At 49.8% G+C, this 17,122-nt stretch overlaps 1 protein-coding gene and 1 pseudogene across 3 annotated transcripts in view; one reads left to right on the top strand and one right to left on the bottom strand.

The window, feature by feature from the left end:
• LOC127035557 (adhesion G protein-coupled receptor E3-like) overlaps positions 1–17,122 on the top strand; it is a 161,217-nt pseudogene that overhangs the window by 109,530 nt on the left and 34,565 nt on the right.
• LOC127035657 (adhesion G protein-coupled receptor E3-like) overlaps positions 1–17,122 on the bottom strand; it is a 28,068-nt gene that overhangs the window by 2,422 nt on the left and 8,524 nt on the right. For all 3 annotated transcript variants that reach the window (XM_050925803.1, XM_050925805.1, XM_050925804.1), the window contains 14 exons: positions 13,935–15,143; positions 11,886–11,962; positions 11,203–11,292; positions 10,479–10,662; positions 9,450–9,569; positions 8,343–8,542; positions 7,668–7,838; positions 6,395–6,589; positions 5,482–5,717; positions 4,682–4,748; positions 3,181–3,272; positions 876–1,044; positions 661–765; positions 31–91 (listed from right to left, as the gene is read on the bottom strand). In XM_050925803.1, the coding sequence (XP_050781760.1) occupies positions 31–91; positions 661–765; positions 876–1,044; positions 3,181–3,272; positions 4,682–4,748; positions 5,482–5,717; positions 6,395–6,589; positions 7,668–7,838; positions 8,343–8,542; positions 9,450–9,569; positions 10,479–10,662; positions 11,203–11,292; positions 11,886–11,962; positions 13,935–15,143 (2,976 nt within the window). The remainder of the gene's footprint in view (positions 1–30; positions 92–660; positions 766–875; positions 1,045–3,180; positions 3,273–4,681; positions 4,749–5,481; positions 5,718–6,394; positions 6,590–7,667; positions 7,839–8,342; positions 8,543–9,449; positions 9,570–10,478; positions 10,663–11,202; positions 11,293–11,885; positions 11,963–13,934; positions 15,144–17,122) is intronic.

Below are 17,122 nucleotides of genomic sequence, written 5' to 3'. Positions count from 1 at the left end.
GTTTGCAAGCCTCCCTAACTGGAAAATTACCTGACTTTGTGTCAAATCCAACACCTTCCCAGCCCATTCCAGAGCGAGTGATGCATGGAACCTGCAAAGCAGCAAAGGGAAGGGAACATGGAGGTGTACAAGAAAGGAGGAGTTCTGTGCTGGGTTCTAGAAGACCTGGGATTCCCCCTTGATTTGGATGAAATTGAATCTCATTAAGACTCCCAATGCCATTCTCAGATGGATTAAAACGGGTCGGCAACCTTTCAGAAGCGGTGTGCCGAGTCTTTATTTATTCACTCTAATTTAAGGTTTCGCGTGTCAGTAATACATTTTAACCTTTTTAGAAGGTTTCTTTCTCTAAGTCTATAATATATAATTAAACTGTTGTTGTATGTAAAGTAAATAAGGTTTTTAAACTGTTTAAGAAGCTTCATTTAAAATTAAATTAAAATGCAAAGGCCCCCGGACTGGTGGTCAGGACCGGGGCAGTGTGAGTGCCACTGAAAATCAGCTCGCATGCCACCTTCGGCACACATGCCATAGGTTGCCTATCCCTGGATTAAAACAAGCATGTGTCACTCAGGGGACAAGGCACCTCAGGAGCTACAACAGACCCAGATGGATGCGACTTTTGGAGCTGGTATTCGAACAGACTAGAGGATCTCTTACCATCTTGGTGCTGGTAGTGACAGTGGACGCTGATGGACTAAAAGTTTGAGTTGTGGGGCTGAGTTTTCTTATGCCTTTAATCCATCTCCTGTACTCCTCTCTCACCTGGAGAATAAGGGACATGGTCACTACATCATGTAACTAACACCCTCAGGCCAGGCCACTGCTAGGCCCGTGAAGTTACTGGGTGGCTGATGACGGGCTGTGGGCATTACCTGACGATTGAGGAGACAGTGCACCAGGAATATGAAGGCTCCCTGCAGGCTGTTGACAATGGTGAATAAATACGCCATGACCGTTTTTGCTGAGCCAACTTGGAAGAGACCAAGACTCCATGTGCAGCCCAGAATGAATAGCTGGGCGATAGCTTTAAAAGTCAGTAGCCTGGATAAAGGCAGATGGAGAGATCCCGTTATAATGACCCTATGGTGAATGACTGAGTCAGGGGGCTCTGGGCAGTGTGGGGCGAAACAGCTGGCACCCACTTTACTGTGTCCTAGGGTTACTGTCAAGATGAACACAATGGCAACTTACGCCTATGAATCTGAAATACAATATTGTGCCCAACCATCTTCCCCCCCTACACACACACCTTCCCCTCCTACAGGTGGCTCTTCCAAAGCAAATGGTTCAACCTCTCATTACGGTTTTGTTTTTAATCCCTTCACATCAGGCCCTGGCAACGTGACAATCAAGTGGGAACAGGATATTGGGATCTCAGGAACCCATCTATCTTGTTCCATAAATAGTCAGAGGAGTTGCTACAGAGCAACAGTGAGCCACACTTGCCTTCCTCCTCAATGGATGACACTTTACCTCGACATTATCCACAGCCCCAGGGGAAAGAGATGAGTTTCCTCCCTACACAGCACATGGCCCAGCTCTGAATAGCAGCACAGACTTGCATTTCTCCTTACACAGCTCTAGGCACATGCAGTAAGTAACACCATGACTTTCTGAAGTCTCAACATTCTGATCTGGTTCCAAAATCTTTTTCCTCTCTCATGTCTCCATCCAGCTCTCCCAGCTGGAGGCCCTGATCTTGTTCATCCCTAAAAAAATCACACTCTGAATGTGCTGCAGGACTTACTGCAAGAGCCTTGCTGATCAAGCAGCCTCTTCTGTCCCATGACTTCCACTGCCTTCAGCGGGCTTTGGAACAGACTGCACCTGTCATCTCAATATCCATCCAGGGACCAACATGATGCACATGGCAGAAAAGTATGTCCCATGATGATCCTTTACTGCCATAGAACTCTCCTCTCTCCTAACCTGACCTTTCAATTGCCACTCTGGCTGTGCTGTGTCTAATTTAAGATCCGATACAGCATACCCTTATTCATGCAAATTGTCCTTATTTTGGCAGATGTTCCAATGGACAACTTTAGGATTCATGAGTAAGGGACTCCTGATTGACTTAGGGTTTATCAGCTCCTTGGACAGCGAGACTGTTACTCTCTCATCAAGCCAAAGGTCGCCAAGATAACCCGGAAACCCTACAGTGGCATGTGCTCAGCTGTATGGTAGCAGCAATCTGTGCAGAATCCAACAGGAATTTCCATACAGGAGGCTCACTAGATCCTTCTAGTACAGGGGTGGGCAAACTACGGACCATGGGCCGGATCCGGCCCATCAGGGCTTTGGATCTGGCCCACAGGATTGCCACCCCCATGGCGCTGCGGGCCGTGCACCACTCCCAGAAGCAGCCGGCACCATGTCCCTGAGCCCCTGGGAGAAGGGGAAAGCAGAGGTCTCTGCATGCTTCCCTCACCTGCAGGCACTGCCCTCCGCTCCCTCCTCCCCAGCTCACATTGGCCGGAACGAGGAACCACATCCAATGGGAGCTTGTGGAGAAGTACACGCAGGCGAGGACAGCTCGCACTGCCCTCTATCCCCTTCGGAGTTACAGGACATGGTGCTGGCCGTTTCCAGGAGTGGTGCAGGGCCATGGCAGGCAGGCAGGCAGCCTGTCTCAGTCCCGCTGCGAGCCGCTGCCACCCCGGAGCCACTCTAGGTAAGTGGCGCTGGGCCAGTGCCTGCATCCCAAACCCCTCCTGCATCCTGTACCTTAACTTCCTTCCCTGAGCCCTCCCGCACTACGCACCCTTCCCTGCACACCTGCCCTGAGCCCGCTCCCACACCCGGCACTCCCTCCTGCACCCCAACCCCCCTGCCCTGAGCCCCTCGTACATCCCGCACCCCTCCTCCACCTCAAGCCCTTGCCCTGAGCCCCTTCCTGCACACCGCACCCCCTCCTACACCCCACATTCCCTCCTGCACCCCAACCCCCCCTGCCCTGAGCCCCTCGTACATCCCGCACCCCTCCTCCACCTCAAGCCCTTGCCCTGAGCCCCTTCCTGTACACCGCACCCCCTCCTACACCCCACACTCCCTCCTGCACCCCAACCCCCTGCCCCAGCCCTACATTCATGGCCCTGCATGCAATTTCCACACCTGGATGTGGCCCTCAAGACAAAAAGTTTGCCCACCCCTGTTCTAGTAGATTTAGTGCTGTCCTACCTGGTGTCTTTGAGAGTGGACACATCTTCATTAAGGGAGGAGAGTTTGTCTCTCAGGATCCAGAGGGTTGCAAGAAAAAATGTTAAATTTATCTGTGGAAACAGCATGAAATATTCCTTGTAAAACATGCCAGCCAAGGCCAGTCTCTCTGGCTGAGGCACGGAACAATCCTATGGGATCAGATGGCTGCACATCAGTGACTGCTCATCAAGTGGGTCATACACCATTCCCTGCCAGATCTTGGTCCCAGGCCCTGCAGGAAACTGTTGGCATAGGCAGGGCTGCAATGCATCACATGTGATCATACAGCCAGAGGGCCACATTCTGCTGTTCTCTGAATCTGGAGGGACTCCACTAATTCCAATGGGGTCTGCAGTTATAACAGATTTAGAGCCGTGTGATTTATCCTGTCTATAGAGTGTTCCCTTCAATTCTGAGGTTGAAATTAATTCTTAACCCATTGCCTGAGATGGGGAGGAATCTGCAAGGACATTTGCTACCTTTATCTCTTGCAACAATGCACCCTTCCATCCTCAAACTCCCCACACTGCAGCCACCTTCCCTTCCCCCATCACTTGGGTTATTTACCAGCCAGGCTGGACAAGGCAAGGGACAAAACTATCCTCATTCCAGCAGAGTTCCACTTGCTTTCATGGCAGCATTGCATGAGTAATGACATTATAATTAATTATATTATGGTAGCACCTAGAGGCTCCAACTGAGACTGCACTCAGTTCTGTACTCACACAAAGAAAGGGGCAGCCCCTGTTCTGGAGCATTTGTTTACAAAGCAACTAGGCGCCAGCTTCCCCCAGGCCACACAACCCCCCACGGCACCCCAGATTCCACCCCCACCCGACCCCTTCTCCCAAGCCCCCACCCCACCTCTTCCCACTCCCCGCTTGGCCCCAAGCTCTACCCACCTTTCTCCAAGCCCCTGCCTCCTCCCACCCCTGCCCAACCTCTTCCCACACAGTTCTGCCCCCTTCCTCCCAGTGCCTCCTGCACACTACAGAACATCTGACTGTGGCAAACCAGAGGTGATGGGATGGAGGGGGTGGAGTTGATTGGTGCAGCTGCCAGTGGACGAGAGGCACGGGGGGTGAGTGGGGGAGATGGCTGCCAGCGTGTGCTGAGCATCCACTAATTTTTTTTCGGTGCCTAAGGGGAAGACAGACAAAGGGTGGGAGGAGAAACAGAGGTACAGCGAGGGTAAGCTACTTCCCAAGCTAACACAGCAGGCCAGTGGAAGAGTCAGGGCTCCTGACTCACAACCAAACCCAGTGCCCAACCCATTTGCCCTGAGTGCCTCCATAGAATGTAGGCTGTTGTGTTAGGGAAAAATCCTGCACTGGCCAAAGAGGGGTGAATGAAATGGAATCTTATAGGGCTCTTCCAACTTAAATTCTCTGGGAGATATTCTTCTCTTGGCTCCACTGGAATCCACAAGGTTGCAGAGGTGAGAGGAGAATGGAGCCCTGTGGTTCTGTGAGGTACCCACCAGGATTATGGCACAGACTGGTCCCAGGAAGTTCCAACGAAAGCCTCTCTCCAGGCTGAGCCAGCAGCTACAGTGAAGGAGGAAGAAGAAGGTGACTTTAACGGGATTACTGCCTTTTTTCAGCCCTGGGGGGCAGAGATGGGGTGTCACCGGGCAGCTGGATCTCAAAAGCGAGATGGATCTCAGCCTGCCTGTGACATGGCCGACTCTCTTGCCGGCAGCAGGCTAACAGCCCTCCCATATACCTCGGCATCTCCTGCTTTCAAACACCACTTCCTCTTCCACTTTTTCCCATCACCCTTTCTGGCGGATGGGCCAGTATTGATGGAGGGCCAGACATGCAGCGGAGGGACCTTGGCCTAGCTGCACTGAAAGAAGTGGAGCTGCCCTGATTTACACCAGCTGAGGATCCAGCCTGGGGTGTCTAGAACAGACCACGCCTTGTTTTAATGGAGTCTCTCACTTTAGAGCGGGGATCCGCAGGGATTTGCTCACAGTAAGAAGGTGCATTTGTTTCCTACCCACCAGCCCCACAAACCCAGCCTGGGAGCTGGGAGTCCAGTGGGATCTTTCTGGCTTGTTCTTCCGCATCGTCAGTGGGGTGAGAAGCGTAGATGCCAACTCAACTGCAGTGCTCGGGGCAGCTCAGTGTCCCTGGGGATGGGAAGGGTCCCGGGGGGACATTCAGCTCCCAGACAGGATGAGCTAGGAAATCTGGGTTCAAATCAAACCTAGGGTGAGCCGGACAAGCACATGGAAGCCACATCCCAGCTCCCCTTCGGGATGGGTGCTGCACGTACTGTGTGGAAGTTCCGTAGCCTTCAGGATTCACCCCTACAGAAATAGCCACCACCAGGGCTGGGAATCCGTAGCCGACCGGGTACATGAATCTCTTCTTGAACCGGCTGGCGCTGGTGTAATTCACGACCTTCAGGTTCCTGACAGTGAGGAAGAGGTGCAGCCCCTCCAGGAACATCCAGCTGAAGCAGGCCAGGAAGAGGTAGTGTAGGAATCCAGCAATGACAGCACAGACCACCTGAGGACAGGACGAGAGAGAGCTCTGGGACACTGCTTCTGGGAAAGGAAATACTGAATCTGGAAGTGGGGGGATTTTTGTGAGGATCACATAGGGCTTTTTATTAACACATCTCTCTAGTTATGATGCTCTCCCAGAGACAATACGTTCTTCAGTCTATGAGGGGCTTGTCTAAGGGCAAGCTGGCTGGCCCTTTCAATCATTCAGAATCCAGCCAGGTCCTGATCTCCACTCAGAAAAGAGTTGGATACTGTGAGGAATCCTAGGAAAGGGAGTAGGGGCATAAACAAGTTCACAGTCCTCATAACGGGGAGAGACCTGGAGAATGTAGGTTCTCTTCTCTATATCTGCTTCAGGATATAGGTGCCTTGCATCTGCCCATTAGTCTGGGGGCAAAGAAGACAGGCAGGGGACTGTGACTCTGGAAATCAAAGTTCCTTTGTCTGAATGATGAAGGATGGGGCCCACAAGGAAAAGGGAAGGACTGGTTTCACCCATAGAGATTTCTTTTGGAGAGGAATAAATAATTACTTCTGCAGGACTAAAGAACATGGAATAAATGTTACCGTCCAGCCAAGGGTATAAAAAGGTGCTGGGGTGAGGGGAGCTTTAGAAATGCTGACAGAGGATCTGGACACAGCTCAATTTTCAACCAAGAATAAAAGTGGATAACAGACCCGAATGCCGGTGCGCTTCACTGCGGTGAGGAAGAGCAGATCAGCCAAGAAGAGGCAGAGGCAGAGCTGCAGGTGGAGGGAGGTGCTGACATTGCGGATGGAGCGGCACAGGAGGAAGGTGAGGATGGCGAGCAGGAGGCACAGCAGAGAGAGGGTCAGTCCCACATGGGTGACGATGGTCAGTGTGTAACTCTCCTGTAACACAGCAAAGGAAGACTCACCAGTAAGCCCTGGGATACTACATAATAAATAAAGAGAAGTAAGGACACCCTGGGGAATTACAGACCAGTCAGCTTAACTTCTGTCCCGGGAAAGATAATGAAGCAGATAATTAAGCAACCAATTTACAAACACCTACGAGATAATAAGGTGATAAATAACAGTCAGCATGGATTTGTCAAGAACAAATCATGCCAAGCCAGCTCAATAGTTTTCTTTGACAGGGTAACAAGCCTTGTGGATGTGGGGGGGAAGCGGTAAATGTGGTATATCTTGACTTTAGTAAGGGCTATTCTACACTGCCCAGCCCTCTAAAAAAACCCACCTCCACAAGAGGCGTAACTACCTGGTGCACTGTTTACAATGGCGCTTTACAGCGCTGAAACTTGCTTCACTCAGAGCTATGGGAGCCTGCAGGAAGGGTCAGAACAGGGATAGGAAGAGATGGGAGGGTCCACACTAGGACCCAGGGATGCCCCAAATTTTCAGATGTCCTTTACACTGCCATGTATGTAGGTGCGTATACCTAAGGACAGCTCTGAGTGGATCATAAGCTAAATATGAGTCAACAGTGTAACGCTGTTGCAAAATAAGCAAACATCATTCTGGGATGTATTAGCAGCAGTATTGCAAGCAAGACACAAAAAGTAATTCTTCCACTCTACTCTGTGCTGATTAGGCCTCAACTGGAGTATTGTGTCCAGTTCTGGGCACCACATTTCAGGAAGCATGTGGACAAATTGGAGCAAGTCCAGAGAAGAGCAACAAAAATTATTAAAGCTCTAGAAAAAATGATCACCAGGTTTTTTTTGCAGCCTTTTTGCAGCCTGTTCTTCTTTTTGCAGCCTACCCTGGCCTTGACATTGTTAATGTGGGCTACTCCAGGCACCTCGGATCACAACCCCCAGCCCCCTTGACCCTGACCCATCCTGTATGGCCACAGATTATACCCTATGGTTCTGACTCAGCGTTCATTCAGGCAAAATTCCCACTGATTTTGCCCAGTCAAGAGCTCAGAGTCCAGCCCTTTGATCTGAGTCTGACAGTGAGATACCTCCACTCCAGTGAGACCCATAAGGAGTGCGAAGCTGGAGAGATGGTCACAGCTGCAGATGGTGTGAGTGCTGTTCGTGTGCAGAGCGGTGCAGCCATCCTCAGCCCAGGTGCCTTTCCCAGCGATGACTTTCCAGTGAACGCAGCGAGTCTCTTCCTCCTCTTTCTTTGCCTGGAAAAAAAAACCCATCGGCCATGGCTCTGGCCCTGCTCCCATCCCCATCCCCAGACCCAACTCAGCTGTAGCCCCAGCCTCAGCCCCCTTACCCCTGTCAATGTCCTTCCCCACCCACCCAAGCTGCGGCCCTGCTCTTGGCCCTGGCTCAGGGGAGGGGCATGAACGGTTTGGGGGGTGACCCTCAAAAGTTTGGGGACCACTGCTATAGGAAGTTGCTTTCCAATTATTCCTGCTCTAATGGGTGAGCCAGGCACAGTTGTTACTCCTGAGCGTTTTACAGGATGAATCATAACCCAATCAGGCCTGGGGTGAACCCTATGTGACGTCCTCCACCAAAACAGACCCCGTGTCAGGACTGAAGAAGCTCCCTCTGTTTCTCAGCTAACTGCGTCTCAGTCCAGAAAGGCAACAGAACTCAAATGCCCTGCAGGAGATGCACCTTTTAAGTGACCAGCTGCAGCCCTGGGCACAGAGCAAAGTAAAAGGGTCGACACTCACCTGTCTATGGCGCAGGGTGAAGTTCACAGGTTTGGAGATGTTCATGAGCCTCCCATCTCCAACAGCCCCACTCACCACCCTGGAATTCAGGTGAAAATTCCTCAATTTCTCATCAGCCGTTAGATCTTCCTCGTTGAGAAATCTCTTGTTAATGATGGAGTCCAGGGTGGAGTAAGAAATAAAAGCAACAGCCACAGAATCTGAAAACATGAAATGATGCCTCATCATGGAGACAGGGACACTGAGACAAAGAAAGAGCAAGCCAGGTGCCAAAGGTCACAGCAAGTCTGGGGCAGAGCTGGGAACAGAACCCAGGAGTCCTGACTAGCAGTTCGGGCTTTAACCACTAGAGTATGTTGCCTCCTCCCTCTTCTTCCACAGAAGCCCTTCTTTGTTGGAAACATTGGTGTGCACTATGGGAGTGTGATTCCTAAAGTGCACTAACGTACATTAAAGCATACCAGGGAACCTTTAGTGCACATGAGTAGGATCTATACTGACCAATTAATGCACAGTACATTAGTGCTCTTTAGAAATCATATCCCCACACTGCACATTATCCAGCCAGGTAGACAGTCCCAGGTGAAAGGCACTGAGGTGAAGCCATAGTTTTTCTTGGTTAGGAGAGGTAGAGGGGTTGGTTACTGAAGAGTTTTCCCTGGTGATAAAGAATTAAGAACCAGTCCCAGTTAGGTCATACTGGCCTGAAAATTGGAGGAAAATTGATAAATATCCTGGTTCCATTCCAGGAAGTCACACACGTCAACCTGGATCTAGCTGGGCTCATCATCAGGACGTCATGTATTGGGCCAACAGCTCTCTGATCTTTCCATTCTCTGGACCAATTCATATGCCTGTCAAAGCTTCTCTCTACTCCTTGCTCCCCCACCCAACATTTCTTGGTTTTCATGCTGAGGAACAACCAGAAATGAAGGGCTCTGCAGAGCTCAACGCCTGAGAAACACTGGCTCAGCCAACAAGGTCCACACTAGTGTCAGGATAACAAAGGCGAGCAAGCCAGCCTGGGGCGAGGGGAAAGGGAGAACTAGGGCTGGAGTTTGGTGTCTAGTTACAGGGGTGAGTGCCTGGGAACCACCAGGATGGTACCTTCTGTGCATGCTTTGGTGACCGTATTGCAGTGAATGTCCATTGTCTCATTCTGAGCTCTCAGCGTGAAGACCTCATCACAGGGACCTGCAGTCGGGACAACGAGGAGCGTCTCGATAGCTGGGGAGGGAAATGGCAAAGCCTTTTGCTGCAAGGGCAAGGCAGGTTTGGAGCTCCACTCTCTCTGAATCCCACCAGCCCCTCCCCTTTTCTCCTCACCTCCATTTCTCTGTGTTTCCCTGAGCCCCTCTGGCTGACCTCCTATGATCCATCGTCCCTGTGTCCCCATGAAGATGTCACTGTGCCAAGAGGCAGAAGGCAACTTCTCCCTGTTGCCTCACCTCTGCGCTTTTGCAGGGGAAGCAGCAAGAAGGGGTATTGTTGGGGCAGGGAGTGAAAGGAGGAAACAATGGCACCTGCCTGTGGTGACAGCAGATTGGCAGTGCTTCTAAAACCCTCTCAGGCAGCTGCCATTGAGTTTATGAGTAGCAGGGAGCATAGGCCAGGGAACTGCCTGGTGTGGACCCACCCATGCTCTGTCCCCAGGCCTTCTCCTGCCTACTTCAAGTTCCTTTCCCGCTCTTCCGTGGCTGAGACGCTGGGGCAGGCAGGCTGGGGCTGGTGCTCACAACGCCCAGTGTTGGGAGCACTGGGGCCGGCGCCATGCCGCATCATGCTGCCTGCCCATCCACCCGGCACTGGAGGTGGGGACGATCCAGTTGACCGGCACTCCAGGGCTGGGGGTGCCCCCCCTGCGCTGCCCGCCTGGCACGCTGGGGCTGAGGGAGTGGGTTGCCCTTGGCTCCAGCGAAAGAGAGGGGGTGGAACAGGAGGGGCAGGGCCTTGGGCAGAGAGGGAGGGCCCAGGGACTTGTCTTCCTCAATGGCTCGTTCACCTGCCATCCATGGCTGAGTTATAAACCCTGGGAAAGGGGCAGCAAGGCTCCAGTGGTGTTCTGTATTAAGAACAGTATAAGCCCCTATCTCACAGCCACCACAAGGTGATGTGGGAGCCTTCTATCCTCCTCACCCATAGACTCTGTTGTCACAGTCTGGGTTTTATTCTCCGGAGACTTCAAAGCAGCAGTCAGTGCAGCCAGTTCCACACTCTGCAGGAGGAATGTCATGGCGGAGGCCACCTCGCTCTTGCTCTCGTTCCCACCAGAACTGAGGATGGAGCTATTCAGGAAGGAACCAAAGGGACGAGCAACTTCCTGGGATTGGGAAAGGAAATGCTCTGAGAAGGAGGGAGGATTTCAGTGGTTCATGAGGCACATTCTTCACACTCCCAGGGGAACAATGACCCTCTTAGGGACATATGGGTTCATAGTGACCTCCCCTACTCGGAGAGACTGCAGCATTCTCAAAGAGGGAGCCCTTTATGGAGCGAGTGACTCTACTGAGGCTAGCTTAGGACTCCACAGTAACCTGAAGCCAGGGTCGGGCTAACACCCTGTGTCATTCACTCCTCATCCCTGGTCCCTTCAGTGTAGGTGCCAGAGAACATTGCAGCAAATCAGCAGGCATCCAGCTCGTCTCTGTGTTGTCCCCAGAAGGAATTTGGATCTTCCTAGGACCAGTGGGGACAGAACCCAGATCCCCTGCCACCGAAGCTAGAGAGCATGCACATGCACACACACACACACCCCTTTTCTGAAGAGCAGCCACAATTCCTCCCAAAGTGAGACTGCTATTTCTGTGCTCAGGGCATTTGCCCATAGAGCGCCCACACATGAGGGGGCAGAACCTCTGACCTGCAGCGATACTGCTCTGTCCTCTGCACACATGGTCTCCAGATTCACCAAGGTTGAATTCATGAAGGAGCAAAATTCACTGTTGTTGCCCTGCAGAACAATCGGAGGACATGGTTTATTTCTGCAAGCATGGAAACATCACCCTAAATTAAGGTTAATGTTTTCGCAGAGTGTTCTTGCTTTGACCTATGGCTGGTTGGCCATCCCACTGGAATGGCTACAGATTATGACATGTTAAGGCTAAGTGTGGTGAAGCCCACAGACATGCTGATATTTCGCATAGTACTGAAGCTTTCATGCATATTAATGAATTTCTCCTTCCCTTCCTCACAGGGGTTTTATAAGGATTATTTTCCTCCTTCTACAAGTGGGAAACCAATGCACAGAGTGACTGACCAAATTGCCCAAAATCACACAGTGTGTCTGGGGTAGAGATGGGAACCAAACTCTGACTTCCTGTATCTCTGAGTGGTGCCTTAACTGCAGAACTCTGATGTACAGTAGGGGTGTCACACACCTAAGCTTGATTACGGTCGAGTTTCAAAAGCACTTTGTGTTGGACTGATTCTGCTCCCACTGCAGTCAGTGGTAAATCCTGGATAAGCAGAGAATCCTCAGACTCAACGTTTTCTGTGCACTCTTTGTGAAAACCCTCAAAGCCCAAATAAACCCCTTCAACGTACCTGCAGAAAGACATCTTTGCACCTCTCCAACTGCTCTTTTATCTGTAGAGTCTCAGTCTGGCATTTAAAGGTAACATCTAGCAACAGAAAGGGAGGCAGGACAATTACATCAGGTCAACATCTGCAGGGCTAAAGTTTTCAAAAGTGTCTCAGGATTTGAGACATCTTAAAAGGGCCCTGACTTTCAAAAGTGCTGAGCACTTACCCTCTGACAATCAGGCCCCTTTAAGGTCTCAGGTTAGGCAACCAAAATCACAAGGGAATTTTGAAAACCTTGGCCTAAGTGACACACCTAAGGCCACACACACAGGGACTCTTTGACAGAGCTGGGAATGGAAGCTTGATCACTTGAGTCCTAGACTAGCATTTAGCCACAAGGGCCGTCCTTTCTTCCTACCACAATACAAAGTTGATGATCTACTGAAACCCAGCGGGTGTTTTCTCCCTTTAACTCCATTGATCCCTAAAGCCCTGTCTATCTGACAACTAGCAACAGAACCTGTAATCAGTTAGCAATACATTCGGCCCTAAAAGCCTACTGTGTGTCCACACATCACCTGGTTAATACTCAACGTAAGCTTTGTCTGTGTATCTCATTGATCAGTGTGTGTTATGTGTCCTCTAGGGGATGGTCCACCATGGGTCTGGTTCTGCTACAGCTCCTAGCTATTGGAGTTCATCCCTCAGTTCAAACAGTAGTGAGTCATGCAGCCACAAGGTCCTGAGTTTGATCCATAGTGATAACCAAGATGATTGTTGTTATATCTATCTCAAGACATTTCCCTTCCCCAGGAACTGTTCTAACCCTGCTATTGTACTTCTAAAAGGCCTGAGTCTCATCAAGGCATGTCTGCACTAGAAATGCTAAAGTGGTGCAGCTGCAGATGTGCCACTATAGTGGAGACACTGACCACAGTGATGGAAGGGTTCTTCTGTTGCTTTAGTAAATCCACCTCTGAGCGGTGGTAGCTAGGACAAGACAAGAATTCTTCTGTTGACCTAGTGTTGCCTACACTGAGGCTTAGGCTGGCTTATGGTTGGCTGAAGTTTCAGGTGTTGAGCAGGCCTCCGTTACACTTATGTTGCTCTGGCCTGGAAAAGGTGGTTAAAGTGGGTGTAAAAGGTTCCTAAGAATATTCCCTGTGGAGGGATCCTCCAGCGCTAGAGTGGAACTGGTATAAGGGCCTTTATGTGATCTTGGCTTCATATGCAAGGCAGATCAAGCGTGGTCAGAATGCGCCATGCTACAGCTACTTCCTGGTTCTCAGGGGCCATGGGAAGCAGAGGGTAAATTACAGCAACCCTGCATGGTCCCAGAATGCATAGCACACAAAGGGTGTCTTAAAGCTACCTTTTCCTCCATCCTTTCTATTCCCTGCCGCAAGCACAGGAGTGGCATAAGTGAGAATCAGGCACAACATTCTCTTGGGTACCCAGAGGGCATTACAACCAAGTACAGGAGGAAAAGTGCAACAGTTCTTAAACCAATTCAGAACAGCTGGCGAGCATCTGCCTAACTGCATGAGCTGGGCTGAAACTAGTTCGGTGCAGCTAGCAACACAGGTACAATCTTAGGCCTGGACTATGCCTAAAACTTAGGTAGATCTAGCCATGTGAAAAATTCACATCCCTGAGAGATGTAGTTAAGGTGTCCTAAGTCCAGTGTTGACACTACTAGGTTGACAGAAGAATTCTTCTGTCAGCCTAGATACCACCTCGTGGTGGGGTGGAATAACTGCAGTGACAGAAAAAACCCTTCCATCACTGTACCAAGTGTCCACACTACAGTGTAACAGAGGCACAGCTGCAGCACCGTATCTGTGCTGCTGCAGCTTCTGTAGTATGGACATAGCCTAAGTAACTGTGGCTAATGGTGGCCTAGGATGGCATGTTGGGCCAAATTCTCAGCTGGTGTAAATCAGTGGAACCCCATCAAAATTAACACACTTTACACCAGGCCCATGGTTGCCTTCCTGGTTGTGACACTGTTTTCTGTGCAACATGGACACAAATTGTGGTCAAAATCAATTAAAAACCCATGCTACTCACTCTTCCTGCAGGAACCCGGAATCCCATAGCTGTCCATGGCGGCATTGCCAACACTCAGGAGTGCAAATGGAGAGCTGGGATGTTCCACAGCATGGGACCTGATGGCAGGTCCAAGTGTACGCATGCCCCAAACAAACTCAGTACCAGGGACACGGTTCCACACCACATCCCTTAGAGGCTGATTGTCTAGGATGATGGCACCAGTCTCTGATGTATCGGCCACCATCAAAGCAAAGTCCTCGAAGCCCTTCTGGGCATTTATAGAATACATCTGGCAGTAACTGGCAACATCTGGAACATTCATCAGGAAGGTGTGGGAGGAATTAGGAATTCTACAGCCCACACTGTAGAACACCACCTGGATGCCCACATTAGCAGAGATGGAGACTGGGATCCAGGGCTTGACAGGACGCTGGAGTACGCTGCCTCCTGCTAGAGTAACAGTCTCTTGCTGTTCCCCTAGTTGATACAACACAGTTGTGTTCCGGGAGGCAGTGATGTAGACTATTTCATTCATTTTCTGCCAGGGTAAGGGAGGAATGATGTATGTTGTACCCCAGCTGCAAACTGGTAGGAGCTGCTCAAAGACATGGTTGCATTTTGTGTTATTACAAAAACACCCCTGACCAATCAGGACGGCTACTGGCTTTTCTGAGACAATCCTGGTGCCAGACAGATCTCCTATGCCTTGAAACTGGTAGCCTTCGAAAGCGCGGAGCTTAGTTCCGACGCAAGTGGAGTTGCTCTGTGTTCTGTCACGTAACTTGCCTTTCACATGGACCTCCACGGCGTTGAAGTCTTCATACGTCATAACAGAGAACTCTGGGTAACTATCTAAGCATTCTGTAGAGGGAGTCACTATGTAGTGTTCTTTTCCCAAGCTGGAGACAGGATACAGCACAGTGGTCTTGTTGCTGACAGACACTACTGAGATATCTTTGTCAGCCTTGACTAGGACCACCTTGGAGAACTTGGTAGAGCCCTTAATTCCCACTGACTCTGGTAGCCTGACCCGAACCATCTCTCCCTGATTTACCATGATCTTCTCCTCAAACCTTCCCCCGTCACCCGTGTAATTGGAGATGGAAACAGACACTGAAGTGAAGGCAAAGTAGCCAGTAATTTCCATTTCAAATTGACTGGAGCTTCCACAGTCCTCCATGTAGGAGGTGATGAATTCTCTTCCCAGAGTCTCAGTCTGACATGTGCCTGCAAGGAAAAACAGCAATAAAACATTGGAAGTGGAGAGAGGTGGATAGAGTAAAAGGGACTGGATCAACTTTGTTCAGGCAAAAAAATAAGGCCCAATAAAAAAGAAAAGGAGCCTGAAAATCTTAATGCAGCTAGAAGTTTCCCCCGTTATATTTGTAATCTAATTGAAAATATTTTTTATTAATAGTGAACATTATTTTAAATAATGAATAAGCACAACTTAGCTTAGAAGCCAACAAAGATCTTGGAATCAAACACGACTTTGGGGAATGTTCCAATCTGGATCAGAACTCCATGACTGTCGCTGATCTCTATTATAGTTTAGATCCAGAAGCCTGGATCCAAACACTCATGGCAATATAGAAAAAATTCAGATCCAAATGCACATTTAATGATTTGGGCTCAGCTGTAAGAATAATTGTTTGCCCTTCCCTAGCACCTCCTGTCTAAGCTCAAAACACTTTAGAGACAGACATTAAATAATTCTCAGTCCCCAATTCACTGTCCCCATTGCACTGAGGGGGAAACTAAGGCACAAAGAGAGTTAGAAGCTTGCTCAAAGAAAACCCACAAATCAGCAGTAGAACTAAGAATAGAACCCAGGTTTCCTGATTCTCAGTCTCTTGTGCTCTAACCATTAAATCCTACAACCCTTCCCAGCGCTGGGAATAGAACCTGAGTCTGCTGTGTTGATAAGGGTAGGTGCCTTTGGTCTATTGGGCTGAGGTGATAATAAAACCCTTTTGTACTCTTACAACATTAAACACATACGTGTGGTTTGTGTCAAGTTATCACTGGCACCTTCTCCTGTTGCAACCACCACTGTTAAATATATATATCATAGAATATTAGACGTTAAGGTCTGAAAGGACCATTATAGGTGGATAGAAAGCTGGCTAGATCGTCAGGCTCAACCGGTAGTGATCAATGTCTCCATGTCTCGTTGGCAGCCAGTATCAAGCAGAGTGCCCCAGGGGCCGGTCCTGGGGATAGTTTTGTTCAATATCTTCATTAATGATCTGGAGGATGGTGTGGACTGCACTCTTAGCAAGTTTGCAGATGATACTGAACTGGGAGGAGCGGTAGATACACTGAAGGGTAGGGATAGGATATAGAGGGACGTAGACAAATTAGAGGATTGGGCCAAAAGAAATCTGATGAGGTTCAACGAGGACAAGTGCCAAATCCTGCACTTAAAATGGAAGAATCCCACGCACTGCTACAGACTAGGGACCGAGTGGCTAGGCAACAGTTTTGCAGAAAAGGATCTAGGGGTTACTGTGGACGAGAAGCTGGATATGAGTCAACAGTGTGCTCTTGTTGCCAAGAAGGCTAACGGCATTTTGGGCTATATAAGTAGGGGTATTGCCAGCAGATGAAGAGACGTAATCATTCCCCTTTATTCAACATTGGTGAGGCCTTATCTGGAATATTGTGTCCACTTTTGGGCCCCACACTACAAGAAGGATGTGGAAAAATTGGAAAGAGTCCAGCGGAGGGCAACAAAAATGATTAGGGGGCTGGAGCACATGATTTATGAGGAGAGGCTGAGGGAACTGGCATTGTTTAGTCTGCAGAAGAGAAGAATGAAGAGGGATTTGATAGCTGCTTTCAGCTACCTGAAAGGAGGTTCCAAAGAGGATAGATTTAGACTGTTTTCAGTGGTAGCAGATGACAGAACAAGGAGTAATGGTCTCAAGTTGCAGTAGGGAAGGTTTAGGTTGCATATTAGGAAAAACTTTTTCACTAGGAGGGCAGTGAAGCACTGGCATGGGTTACCTAGGGAGGTGGTGGAATCTCCTTCCTTAGAGGTTTTTAAGGCTAGGCTTGACAAAGCCCTGGCTGGGATAATTTAGTTGGGGATTGGTCCTGCTTTGAGTAGGGGGTTGGACTGGATGACCTCCTGACGTCCCTTCCAACCCTGATATTCTATGATTCTATGATTACGATGTCTAGTCCAACCTACTGCACAATGC

This window comes from Gopherus flavomarginatus, chromosome 16 (assembly GCF_025201925.1).
Source record: "Gopherus flavomarginatus isolate rGopFla2 chromosome 16, rGopFla2.mat.asm, whole genome shotgun sequence".
NCBI lineage: Eukaryota > Metazoa > Chordata > Testudines > Testudinidae > Gopherus > Gopherus flavomarginatus.
The sequence above is the reverse complement of the archived record's forward strand: the minus strand, read 5'-3'. Positions and strand labels throughout refer to the sequence as shown.